Source organism: Lampris incognitus, chromosome 13, assembly GCF_029633865.1.
Source record: "Lampris incognitus isolate fLamInc1 chromosome 13, fLamInc1.hap2, whole genome shotgun sequence".
In the NCBI taxonomy this organism is placed as follows: Eukaryota; Metazoa; Chordata; class Actinopteri; order Lampriformes; family Lampridae; genus Lampris; species Lampris incognitus.
This window is the reverse complement of record NC_079223.1, coordinates 29,230,956-29,244,842: the sequence shown is the minus strand read 5'-3', so window position 1 is coordinate 29,244,842 and position 13,887 is coordinate 29,230,956. Positions and strand designations below refer to the sequence as shown.

The following is a 13,887-nucleotide window of genomic DNA, read 5'->3' as shown; positions in this document are numbered from 1 at the left end:
CAAGTAAATATGATGTCTTTTGTCTGTGTGCAATGGTGAGCAATTTTATGAGCAAACTGTAAATGATTAAATGTTGCCTTCAGGGAAATAGTTTATGGTTGTGTGTTTATTAACATAAACATGGGCTTGATGCATGAAACCGGCTGCACAGTCAAACGGCACTACTTGGCTATAAAGCATTGAAGCTGATGTCTGTAGCCACAATATCTGCTAACTTCATATGAAATGGCTATAAATCTTCTGCTATGAAACTCTGGTTTTGTAGCTCTGGTTTTTCTATGAACAGCATAACCAAATTAATTTAACAGATTTTTTTTCCATTTTTGTATTCGGCACTGGGCTGGAAATTGTGTACTGTAGTTGCTATGTTTATGCACACTCTCGTGTCCTAAGTTTCACTAAATGTTTTTAAGCACTCAGTCACTCAAGCTTGACTGAGAGACAACAACAGCCATGTTAAAAAACAGGTAAACAAACAAGCTGTTGGCTAAGAACACCAGCATTTGGGTCGTGATTTACTCATAATTTACAAAAGCTTCATGGTTCTTGCATTGCTGTTGGACAGCTTGCTTTCGAGAACTGTGTAGTTGCTCTTGTGTATAGTTGAGAATTCTTTAATTCTTCAAATATTATTGAAACATGGTGGAAATCACCTATTGTGTCTCCTCCATGGATAGGTGTGTGAAAAGACGGTTAAACTGGTTTGGCGGACTTGTCAACTGTGTGTGTGTGTGTGTGTATTTAATCGAACCACCCACGTGGGTCGATTGGACTTGTTAGCCTTGGTTGGCAGCCAATCTAGGAGAAGGACAACTCTGATTTCAAACCTGGGTAGATGAAGCTTGTTAGCCTGTCGGGCAGTTCATCTAGGAGAAGGCAAACTCTTATTCATAACCTCCACTGCCTTGCGGGTATACTCGTCTACGTGAAAGGCTTTGGGAAGAAACCCTAAGGAAAAATCTGCATCCGCCTCCATTGCCAGTCGTCTTGGTAGTCTTACCACTGGTAGTAGGTGGTCTCGGATGAGAGAGTGGGGTTGATGATGCGCAGCTCTTCCTCACTTTAATCATTGCGCAAGTCATCAGCCATCCATCACAGGATGACTAGATGGTCCTCGTCACTGCGACGGACGAATAATAAAAAAAGAAAAAATATATATAGATCTATATATATCATTCCAAAAATGAGTCTGTTATACTATTGGCAGCTCAAGTTAGTTAAAAACAATAAGACCCTGCTCTGGGAAGTAATTCTTTTGTCAGTTATTTGAAAATCCCTTTTCATCCCTATCAAATATTGTGTATTGTGCAAATTCAAATCAGTAGAAAAAGGCAAAACCTAATTCAGACAAAACCAGTGTGATAGGGAAATACGCTGTTGCGAAACTGATGAGACTTTAAGGTTTCTTCATTAGAAGGAGCACTTGGATTAAAGTTCCTTTTCTTTTTCAGTTAATTTCTTGGCAGCGTGTCTCACTGTAAAGGCTTAACTTGGTGATTTTTCAAAAATACAAATCGTTTTTATTCACTCAGTCAGCTGTGCTATGCTCTTATTCTCTCCAACGCCAGTTGGTGCAGCCACTAGCCTTTTTTGTGTTAAATGTCCCCACTCTTATGTTTCCTGTGTAGGTCTGAGTAAAGGCGTGGCCAACGAAGTGATGGCTCAATTTCAGGAAGTGATGCGGCAACAGTTGGAGAGCTCCATGCACACCGAGTTGGACCAACTGTTGGATACGGCCTCAGGGACTGAGAAGGAGGTACATGTGCAAGACAACACACACACACACACACACACACACACACACACACACACACACACACACACACACACACACACACACGAACCCCCACAAATACAATAGACACAGTGTAAAATACTCAAGCCTCACCAGCAGACATCAGTCTTGGGTGTGGAGGAGATATGTCTACACTCACACATACACGCATAGACAACACACACACACACACACACATCATAAGTACCGCTTCACTAAACAGCAATGTAACTTGAGATATTTTCTTTCTTTGACAGTACCGCCCATGTTTAGTGATACTCTAGCCATTGTTACTCATACATATCTGTTTCTCTTTCCACATCCCTCCCACTCCCTTTACTCCATTTCACTCTTTCTTTTTTGTCTTTCTTTTCTGTGTTTTTTTTTCTTTTGTCTGTGTGAGTCCATCTGTTTATGGTTTGGAGGGTGGTGGTCAGATATGATTGGAGTTGGGGAAACACTGACCCACCATACTGTATTAGTGTCAACAAGGGCTCCACTAATACCTATAAATACACGCATGTGCGCACACACACAAACCATTAAAAAGTGAAGCAGATTCTCATTAGACTTTGCAGTCCTTTCTCTGTACTCTCAAGCCCTTTGTGTGTATCCAAAAGCGCTCTTGAAAATATATTTGATCGCACAAATATAATTGGCTTGTCTTCACACATACTCAAGAGGCTCATAGGGTTTGGCATCTTGCTGTATAGACAGGTACAGATACAGACCAAAGTTTCAAAGATCCTCCCAAAATCTTTCACACTACCAACCATCTCAGAAGGGTGGTAATGCAGACAGAAATGGTGAGAGGGAGAACACACTCATGGGCTTAGAGGGTCATAACCGGCATGCCAAGTGTTACTGTAACCCCCATTAAAGCTTTCAAGCAAGACTGGACCCACACAAAAGGGGTAAACACAGCATCTGCCAACACACATTAATTAATAATCATCCTTCAAGCAAACACACATACACGCAAATGCACACAGATGCACATATACATTCTCTCTCCCTCTCTCTCTCTCTCTCTCTCTCTCTCTCTCTCTCTCTCTCTATCACACACACACAGATAGAAGTGAACAAAATTGTACAAATGCACACCACAATTCTCTGTCTCACACACACACACACACACACACACAGATATGAACTCAATAATTATCCCCGCCAGGCGGATAGAGCCTGGTCATGTGTGTGTGTCTGTCCATGGCTAATCGCGCCGTGGACAGACACACACACATAACCTGGACAGACACTCAGCCTAAAAATTTTTGGCTAAAGTTATGACTGTATGATGAAGAACCTCTCATGGTTGCAATGATTAAAAACCTACGAAAAACGTTTGTTCTCTCTATCACCACTCCCTCTCTGCATTCACAGTCATGCAGACACGAGCATAAATGGTTTACCCAGCTTTATTATATTGTGAAAATAAAGACAGGGTTAGGGTTAGACCAAAATGGTCGCATAGCAAACCTTTACTTGTTGGAAAGTGCAAGTTCATATTAGACTTGGTCACATTCGTGCAAAGGTCTGCCTAGGATGCTGTGCATCCAAAAACTGACAGGCAAAATGTTTTTACTGGGTAGATTTTTTTTAGCTTGAGTGCTGCACATTAAAAACTCCCCCCACCCCCCATATTTCTCATTCAGTTGACGTGGGTGCTGCGCAAAAGTCTTAAAATGGCAGGAAAAGCACTGTTTTTTCTGTCCATGTGTGCGTGTATCTGTCTGCTGCTAATCTCCCATACTACTGGGCCTGTCAGCCTAATGATTTTTGTGCAGAGTTATGACCATATCATCAAGGACCTCTAATGGGTGCAGTGATTCAAAACCTTTGAAAACCCTGTTTTACACCGCAATTGAGTGCTAACTCAGCTGATTTTTCGCCCAAGTCCAAGCACTGGAGAAGGGGAGATATGCAGGCAGTGCCTCCATATTATTTTCTCTTCTCTTGGTAGACGAAAAAAAGGGGTGGTTTGTCACCAGGTCCGAGCACCGGAGAAGGGGAGATACACCTGGTGGGGTTCTGCACTCTACTGAGTTCACTGTTCTAATTTTGCACTGACCCACATGCATGAATACACACACGTGCACTGACCGCATAGGCCTCAAGTCATAATTCAGAATTATATGTATGTTTGTCTGAAAATCCTTCTCCAGTGATAACCACAATCAAATGGTTCCATAGCATATTGGGCTGTTCACTTATCAGTGTGGTATCTCATGCCCTCTAATCTTATCTGCAAGTTATTCAAATAATTAAAAGAAAAGACCTAAATTGGTTAGGATCTTCATGTTGGTTTCTGTAATTATAAAATCTGGCTATTGATTTTTTTAGAGGTGTTTGCTTATTTGTTTTGACTTTTAAACTAAAATGATTTGAATACTTTCCTGTTGATTTAGTCATAAACATTCAGCTCTCCCTAGCACAACAACCCTATCCAGGTACCATTGAGCAAAACTGGAAGTCCGTAGTTTCCAGGAGGCAGTGTATGTGTGGCTGTAACCATGGGCCATATAAATGTAAATCAAGATCTTGGGGAACCCAAAACATTTGAATGGGTAAAATAAATTGAGTGTTTCCTTTAGCTGATTTATGTTGAATAAACTACCTGTGTGCATGGTTTGACAAGACTTCATCATTGCAAACATCCAAGAGAAAAACAGAGAGGGGTCGGTGAGATCAATTTCAAGTTTGCTCAGGTTAAAATTTGCATAAAGATAGCTTGTGTGAAAATAGAAAAGGTTTACGTGTGCTGATAATCAAAGCCTTGTTGGATGAATAATTATCCTAATAAAACTTTCCCTGCATTGCAGGTGTCCAGGAAAGACTTTGAAGGATTCAAAAAGCTCTACCACAGATTCCTGCAAGTGAAGGGGCCATCTGTAGAGTGGATCAAGATACAAAGGCCTCCAGAGGACTCGGTAAGAGTATAAAGGGTGTGTGTGCATGTGTGTGATTGAAAGCATCAGTATGCATCCATCCATCCATTATCCGAATGCTTATCCTGCTGTCAGGGTTGGGGGGATGCTGGAGCCTATCCCAGCAGTCATTGGGCGGCAGGTGGGGAGACACCCTGGACAGGCCGTCAGACTATCACAAAGGGCCGACACACACAAACACCCACCCACATTCATACCTAGGGACAATTTAGTATGGCCGATTCACATGTCTTTGGACTGTGGGAGGAAACTGGAGTCCCCGGAGGAAACCCACGCAGACATGGGGAGAACATGCAAACTCCACACAGAGGACGGCCCGGGACGACCCCCAAGGTCGGATTACCCCGGGGTTCGAACCCAGGACCTTCTTGCTGTGAGGCGGCCGCGCTAACCACTGTGCCACCGTGCCATCCGCATCAGTATCCTTACTGTGGAAATGCAATGGTTGGTTTACACAAGCAAGAGGAGATGTTTGTGGTGCAGAAAAAGCACCATAATAGTCAGGCTTGCTAGCTAAACCTGTAGAAATCAGTTTCCTGCACCAGCCTGCATATTCTTTGCTCTCAAAAACATTCTTCAGCAACCCTATAATTTACAAGCTGTTAATTATGTAGTAATTGTGAAGAAATTGCTAAGAAATTACATAGTGGGGCATCTGGGTAGTGTAGCGGTCTATTCCATTGCCTACCAACATGGGGATTTCCTTTTCGAATCCCCATGTTACCTCCGGCTTGGTGGGGCATCCCTATAGACACAATTGGCTGTGCCTGCTGGTGGGAAGCCGGATGTGAGTATGTGTCCTGATCGCTGCACTAGTGCCTCCTCTGGTCGGTCGGGGCGCCTGTTCAGAGGGGAGGGGGGAACTGGGGAGAATAGTGTGATCCTCCGACGTGCTACGTCCCCCTGGTGAAAGTCCTTACTGTCAGGTGAAAGGAAGTGGCTGGCGACTCCACATGTATCGGAGAAGGCATGTGGTAGTCTGCAGCCCTCCTCGGATCGGCAGAGGGGATGGAGCAGTGACCAGGACAGCTCGGAAAATAGGGTAATTGGCCAAGTACAACTGGGGAGAAAAGTAATTAAAGAAAAAAATGCTAAGAAATAACAATAAAATAAATATAATGACAAGTTGTAGTAGTAGAATTAGCAGGAAGTATTGGGTAATTATAGAGTAAAACTGAAGCAGAATAAAGAGGTTTTGATCAGTAATTATATGGGAATTCATTGTTATCTTGAGTAGAATAGCCCACATACAGGGTAAGACAGGTGGATTGTTTCTTCATATTGCTACATAATTTCTTAGTAATTTCTTCACAATTACTATGTAGTTAACAGCCTGTAAATTATAGGGTTACCCATTCTTCTAGTAAGTCTTGACTTGATTAAAGAGGGAAAAGCAGGAGTGGACTGAAAAGGACTGAATATGAAATGTTAAATCTCAACATGAATATAAAATGAAGGCGAAGAAAATGGTCAGGATTGATTTTGATACATGTCGGCATGAGAGCCCCCCGCTCTTTGTCGTCATGTCTTTCACCTTTTTGTTTCTGTGTGTGTCTCTGTGTACTTGTGTGCTAATGTAACATATGTTGGTAGCATGACTGAAAGTGCCACATATGGCTCTGTGCAAAAGTATGTTATCGCACATCTGTGCGTCTACCTTTGGTGACAGTTGCCATTACTTGTATTGTTACAACCCAACCCTGTGTTAGACAAAGCGATACCTAACCCCATTTACCAACTGGCCCATCTGAAGAGGGATGGGGCTATGCATACACATTCAGGGACTTGTAATGAGTGTGCTATGTGCTTGATAATACAAACATAGGCACTGATAAAAATAATTCTAGTCTGTTAATATTCCCTAAGATTTTGGCTAACAGGCTTCTGAAGTACAATAAAAAGGTGAACAATTTGCATTGCTATTCCTGATTTTGGAGAAATAACCTCCAACCAAATGCTTCATTGTAGATTCAAAGGATTTTCTTAATGTTTGCTATAAAGGTCAGCAAAACACCCCAGTTTAGATACACCGCGGCCCGGTCTGAGATTTTAAAAATGCCAGAATCTGGGGATAATTTTGGGATGGGGTACAGGTATCAAACCACGGCCTGCAGTTTTGTTTTACCTTTGGGAATAGCTCAGTCTAATCTGGACAACGCTCAAGTCAACAGCAACCATGGAGGGAAGCAAGAGCGCTAATTCTATAAACTAACTATAAACTATATGTAAAACTATATATAACTATAGAAAATCAAACAAAAACTATACACTATCAAATTAGAAATACAGAAAAATACTGATACATCTCTCGCTCAAATACTCCTTTCCTCTATGGAAAATTTTTGATTTAATTTCATTTGTAGTAGGTGGATGCCTTTGAAAATCCATGGTCGTAATAAAGCAGTTATAACAACAGAATCAGCGCTTAGCTGAAATTCACTGCTTTGTTTGTAGATAATTTAGATTGCGCTAAAATATCGAGATAAGCACCAGGGTTGATGTCACTGACTTGGATGTGTCCAAGTACATCAGTATTCAGTGAAAATAAGTTGTTGTAGGGTTGTGTAGACCTTTAAGGTACTATGTGTAATTACACTTGTTATCATTGCCTGTGTCTCAGGTATAAGTAACAACAACAAAGTGAAGCATTCAAGACAAGCAATTCATATAAAAAGATAGCGGGTACACATTTTGTTTACAGACAGCTGCCATTTTTGAATGCCCTCAGTACATATATGTAATCTGCTTTCATCTATTAGTTTGGTAAGAATGAATGTGAGCCAAGTCTTTTGGAGGGTGGAGCTTAAAAAAAACAGCTTAACTCAGTGGACCTATGTTTTTGAATGCAGAAATCTGGGCAGTTATATAGAGGATCAATAGTTAGGCATGGAGTGGCCTTATTGATAAAGATGTGCTAAAGAATGAGTATACCAGTTAACTGAGCAGGACAGTCAAACCAAAGATGCAAGATACAATGATGAAAAGATTTACAGACAGTAATTCAACCTCATTACAACCGTACTTAAGGTGTCTTGTGGTGTGTTCAGACCAAACACGCAGCGAATTTTTGCTTCACATCATGCGGAGTATTTCGCAACCCGCTAATATTCACCCTTAACAGCCAATAAGCTTGACCTCCATTTCTGATTCTTGGTGACAGGAGTATCTCAACACTGACAGGCTTTCACGATGCAGCATTACACAAATTTTTTGCTGAAGTTGAAAAATTTCAACTTGTGCGGACGAAAATTTGCATCGCTTTGCATTTGTATGGTATGTAATCATACCATGCATAAAATTTGCTTCGCATTTGGTCTGAACACACCATAAGAAACTAAAACCTTAAGAATAAGCATGTTTTTTAGAAAACATCATAATTAAGTACTCCCATTCCGAGCACAAAATGAAACCAAGACAGTCTTGAGTTGCTCAGCATGTGCTTTAACATAAAAAACACCAACAATCTGACAATAAAGGGGGATAAAACTAGCAATTAAATGTTAATGGTCCAGGGTGTCTCCCGGCCTGCCGCCCAGTGACTGCTGGAATAGGCTCCAGCGACCCTGAGAGCAGGACAAGTGGTTCAGATAATGGATGGATGGATGGGGTCATACTGACCATCACAAGTTGGCACCATTTACAGTAGAACAAGTAGTCGAGTGGCACCTCGGTCATTCAGAAATTCATTACAAAGACATCGATGTGCCTAAAATGAATGTCATTGGTTTGGAATGAGGCTCTTGGAACTGTGTGTCATGTCACCACCTATCTGCCCTGTTGTTACTTCTATATTTCTATTCTGTCCTATCTGATAAAAGCTATAAAAAAAATTCCCCTGAATCATTTTACAAATTAGAAAAAGCTGGTGAATATTTCTTTGAATTGAGGCTGTTGGGACTGTGTTGTTGTCTTTAGCTGAGAAGTCATATTTTCTATCTGGTTGGCCTGAGTATTTCCATCCCAAAGGATTTCTCCTTATGAGGGGTGCGCTCCTTTGGTTTTCAAATTGTTGGGTTCCCATTCCTATCTCATCTTCAAAGTGCAAGGTTTAAAAAGTTTATTACAATTAAAGATGCAAGCCTCTCCTATTTTCCTTTATGTGATCAGCCCTGTCTCCTGGGGGAGGGGATGCCTTTGAAGTGTAAACTCAGCATTTTTACTCAGCCAAACTGTTGTGTTGTCAGTCAGTCAGTTCACTGGTGTGGTAATGAATGCAGTATCACATGTAGATTGGATTTTGAGCATTGATTTGTAATTTCAAACTGGATAAAAGAAATCTGTTTGTCTGCATCTGTCTTTCTGTGCAATTTCACCTTGAACTTATTAGGGTGTAAATTGAAAACTATTTGTGAAAGGGAGGCATCATCAAAAAAAAGTTGGTAAACTGCAACCACTGAAGACTGTTACTGATTTTATCACATACTCCTCTTTACAGTGAAATGCCACTTGGATAGATAAATTTAAAAAAATCCTTGAATTCATCCCTTGTGAGTGCTATGATAGGTGACAACAAATATCCTCTAATAGATCAATTAAGTATCTATCTATCTAGCTTGTTTTTTGTTTTTGTTTTGGGATTGTCAAAAAATACACCCGTGTCATCAGAGCAAACAAAGACACACCACAAAAAAGTGACAACTAGTATCTATCTATCTAATGTCACTGTGATTTCAAGATCAGCCATTCAGGTCAAATATCTTGTTAAGCTAATTGTCCAATCACTGTGTTGTTAACCACTGTATTGTCTTTTAGTCATACATTTCCACTAATTAATGTTCCATCAAAGATGTGTTGCTCTTTCTGGATCTGATTGTGACTCTGTCTGTCTGTCTGTCTGTCTGTCTGTCTGTCTGTCTGTCTGTCTGTCTGTCTGTCTGTCTCTCTCACTTCTCTTATTTTTAAGAGTGTTCTCCTTTCACTTCAGTTTTAACTTTTGGGGAAAGGGTCATAAAGATGATTTGTAGAACAGAAAACACATCCATGGCTTTCAGTGGTGGACATCTAATGGGCTGTTTAATTTCTTACTAACTGAATGTGTTTACATGCTCATTAATATTCTGGCATTAAAGTGGGTCCTCGAATATAATATTCTGTCGATGGCAAGGCATGAATGGTGCCATACACCATGAACGTTAACCTAGATGAGCTCACATCCTAATTAATTGAAACCCAGTAATGAAAGCCAGCATTCTCTGACCTTAGACAGGATACTGATGTATGACACTACCTAATCCTTTGGTATTCGCATCATGTCTAATTTCCTTGGTAACTTGTAAATTAAAGGTAGAACAAGTAGGATTTGTCGGGTGCGGTTTGTAAACACAACATCCAAAGTTGGCCCCTCCTCCCCGGCTCAACGACACCAGAAGCGTGTGCCCCCTGACCGCATAAGCCAGAACACATTCCAGTGTACAGGCCAACTCCGCATCGCTCTTCATCCCCATCCTTTCCTTCAGTGCTCGCCAGTGGGTGAAAGCCAACCCCAGATTCACTGTTATTTTGGAACGAGCTTTGTCCGCTTGGCGTTTTGCCTCGCTATATTTACGTATTTTCGGTGCTGTGTCCACCATAGTTGTAGCTTACAATCTCAATCTGGCACCTGGTCGATACATTTTTATAGAGTTCCGCTGCCTAAACGTTAATGCCCAGAAACGTCCCGTACACAGCAAAATAAGAAAATACAGGCAGAGGACAGGGTCTGTGCAGATACAGACACCGCCATACATGTCTAGTGGGTCATAAATGATGATTGAGAGGGATTATTTTTTATGATTTTTAGGAAAATCCTACTCGTTCTACCATTAACTACGCAAATCTTGTCTTTGTTCTTGTTTGCATGGGAAATTATGATGGGACATGATGTTGCATATAAGCTGCTTGTTCCCAATTTGAAGCATTATATGGGGCAGTGTCCAGAAGTTTCGTTTCATGTAATATGGGGTAGTGTCCAGAAGTTTTGGTTCATGTAATGTGGGGTAATGTCCAGAAGTTTCAGTTCATGTAAATACCAAGTAAGTTGGTTGGATGTTCCTCAGAGTGGTGTCTAAAACAAACGCATAGTATTTGCTATCACTTCAAATTACTCACAGTTAGTGGGTGCTGGTTTTGAATTTATCAGATACAATTTCTCTGGTTTCCCCCTTAGCTTCCTAACATACATTCTATGAATACAGGAATGTTCAGTTTATTGTTGGGGCACTGTGGCTCTCACCCTTGATCTCGTTTGTGTTCACTGCTGTTATTAGTAGTTCTCATGAAAGAATCTACTGAAAATCAGTACTGCTGATTTTCTGTTCTGACAGGTAGTTAGTTTCATTTATCTGTTGTTCAGGTGTAACCCTGTATGTTGCAACCTGGCCATCCAAGTAGTTAGCCTTCACATGCTTTATGGTCAGGAAGTTGTAGAAAAGATGGAGGCAAAGATGGAAAGAGCAGTTGTGTCACAGCTTGGCCAATTCATGCTGCATCTAGAATTGTGATTTCTTCGACTTGATCACCTGACATAATAAGGTGTTCGTGTGGCACTTCCTGGTCAGAAACTCGATCAGACCATAAATCTAACACAACTTAAATGCAGGGTAAAAATCTCCCGGATTGGAAACTAAAATAACTGGTTTATGTAATTTAAAAAGCCAGCACAATAGGTTGAAATGTTTTAATGCACGGTCTCTGAGGACAGCCGATTCTCAGGAGGTTGAAGAGGCCTGACACTTAAGCTTACAACACTCTTTATTGATAGATAGCTAGCGCGCTGACCGAGCCAGCTAGCTATCAAAAAAAAGTTGTCATATTGTGGGAATTGAACTTCAAAGCTGTGAATTTTCACACATGAGGTTTGACATCTCAGAGTTCTAATGCTTCTCATTCCTGCAGCTGTACGTCTTTGTCACAAATGCACCAAGGGTTTGTGCAGCCTTTACTTATTGAGAAACCAGATTTATAAGGTTGATAAGACCTCAGTGTTTAGCACTGTTTAGTTTAACACAAGAGATGATGATATCTGACAAGTGTCTCACTTGCCTTTTCTTTTTGTTCCTCCCTCACTGAACATTCAGAAACCAACCCAAGACACTGGTCTCGCACCAGCATTAGAATCTCATCTTTCCCCATGTTCTCTCTCGCTCGCTCTCTCTTTCGCTTTCTCTCTCTGTCTCACTCACTCTCTCTCTCTCTCTCTCTCTCTCTCTCTCTCTCTCTCTCTCTCTCTCTCTCTCTCTCTCTCAATCGCTCTCTCTCGTGCTCTCTCACACGCATATGCATACACAAAAGGATGTCTGTTTCTCCCTCAGTCATGGCAAACGAACAGAATGCAGCACTCATTTATTTATATGAACTCAGAAAGAGAGAGAGAGACCAGAAGAAGGGGGAAGTGGTGAAAGAACGAGCATTAAAGTGAAATGAGTAAGAGATCACAGAAAGGAAGAAGAAGCAGCCAGTTAAAGGTTGAAAAAAAATGAATAAGAAATACTAGATGGAGAGAGACAGAGAAGCTAGAGGAGGAAGAAAGAGGGAGCCTGAAGTGAAATGAAGTAAAAGTAAGAGTTTGGAGAACAACAGTGATCTACAGAAAAGGGAGTGAGACTTATGTTCATGTGTGTGTTTGTATGCTTGCCTGCTTTATAGGCTCGGACAAGAGAGAGAAACAACAACTCTCTGACTGAAGCCATATTGTGCCTGAGAAAAGAGGGTGAGAGAAACAAGCAAAGGAGAGGGAGAGAAACTGCCAAGAGGAGCCCAGTATACTAATCATTTCTCCACACTAACTAATGGTTCATCAGGGCACCGTTTAGTTTTTAGAAGGTAAACGCAGATCAGCGAGCAGATCAGCAGCCTGTCAACGTGGCTTACCAGCTACATTGATGGGTTCCCAGAGCATGTGACAGTTTTCAGTCATAAGTGTTCAAAGCAGGCAAACAGAAGGATGGAGAAGGGATTGGGCTCTTGGACAGACCAGGGTCAAATAGTTTGAACACACAACTGCAACATTTCAAATAATTTTGCTGAATTCATCAGATGAATGAGGCTTAAGTTGTTTTATATCAAACCAGAATAGTGACCGGGTGGGATGAAAGATGGCAGAGAGTGCTCTCTTTTGCAATTCAGATACTTTCATATGATTTTCAAAACTTCATAGTGCCCATTTCAGCTATCTTTGTGCCGAATAACACTTGTACAGGACTCCAAAGTTGCTTTGAGCAAACGCCTGAGAATTAGTTGGACATTCTAGTTGACCCAGGTGTGGTTTTGTTGTTTTAGTAATCTAAATCAAGCAATAAGCAAGAAGAGGCCCTGCTGCAGGGTGGCTGAAGGGGATTTCAGGCAGGGTGCAGAAGAAATACCAAAGGATAGGTTTGGTTTTTGTGAACAGTGGATAAAATTAAAACATTGTCAGCCATCATTTTGAATTGTATGGATTACCATAGTCATATATTTTCAAGGCTTTTGAGATGTGTTGAAGGCCATTGCAATGATACAAGAAAGTGGTGACCTTCACAATACTGAATCGTCTATTAAAGTTTTTTGTCTTTGCTATTCGAAACGATGCCCGACAGTGTTTTAAATGAGGTCTGCTTTTGGAAAACGTGAATCTAACCTTTAAATAACAATACTGTTTGGGGGTGGCGTGTCCTGCTTGCTCAGCCAGATAGCTGGCATACCATTTGATCTCAGCTCTAACAGCAAAGCGACGTTCAGACAGCACAGCAGCTTCTATTTAACTGATATAAAATGTCGTCCAGTGAGAAATATGCACTGGAATTTGTTTCACAAGCTGTCGTAAACACAGAGTTCTTGTAATTGCCTAGGTCATCACCATTCTTTTGCAAATAAACTGCTTACAGTACATTACAGTAGTACATTTCTTGGCAACGAAACTGCTTTGCTACTGTTGCAGCATTCATCATGTGTAGTATTATGACTGTTACCTGTTATTGACAGGAGACTGTAAAAACATGAGCCCTACCAAACATTCAGAACTTTTTTTTTTTACTACATAGGACATTTGGGATAATTAAACAGATCCAGCTTTTCCATTCACTCACAGGCACCCATCAATTGTAAAATTTGACGAGGTTTTTTTTCTCAAAGTGAATGCTGGCTAGCAAATGAATTTTAATGGGGGGGGGGGATCCCATTCAATCCAATAACCTCTTGTTTTTCCTATAT

General features: G+C 41.0%; 1 protein-coding gene across 2 annotated transcripts in view; it reads left to right on the top strand.

Moving 5' to 3' along the window:
- The window catches only part of ugp2b (UDP-glucose pyrophosphorylase 2b), a 73,239-nt gene that overhangs the window by 7,623 nt on the left and 51,729 nt on the right, over positions 1–13,887 (top strand). For both annotated transcript variants that reach the window (XM_056291802.1, XM_056291801.1), the window contains exons 2-3: positions 1,629–1,756; positions 4,597–4,704. In XM_056291802.1, coding sequence (XP_056147777.1) covers positions 1,658–1,756; positions 4,597–4,704 — 207 coding nt within the window. In that variant the 5' untranslated portion in view covers positions 1,629–1,657. The remainder of the gene's footprint in view (positions 1–1,628; positions 1,757–4,596; positions 4,705–13,887) is intronic.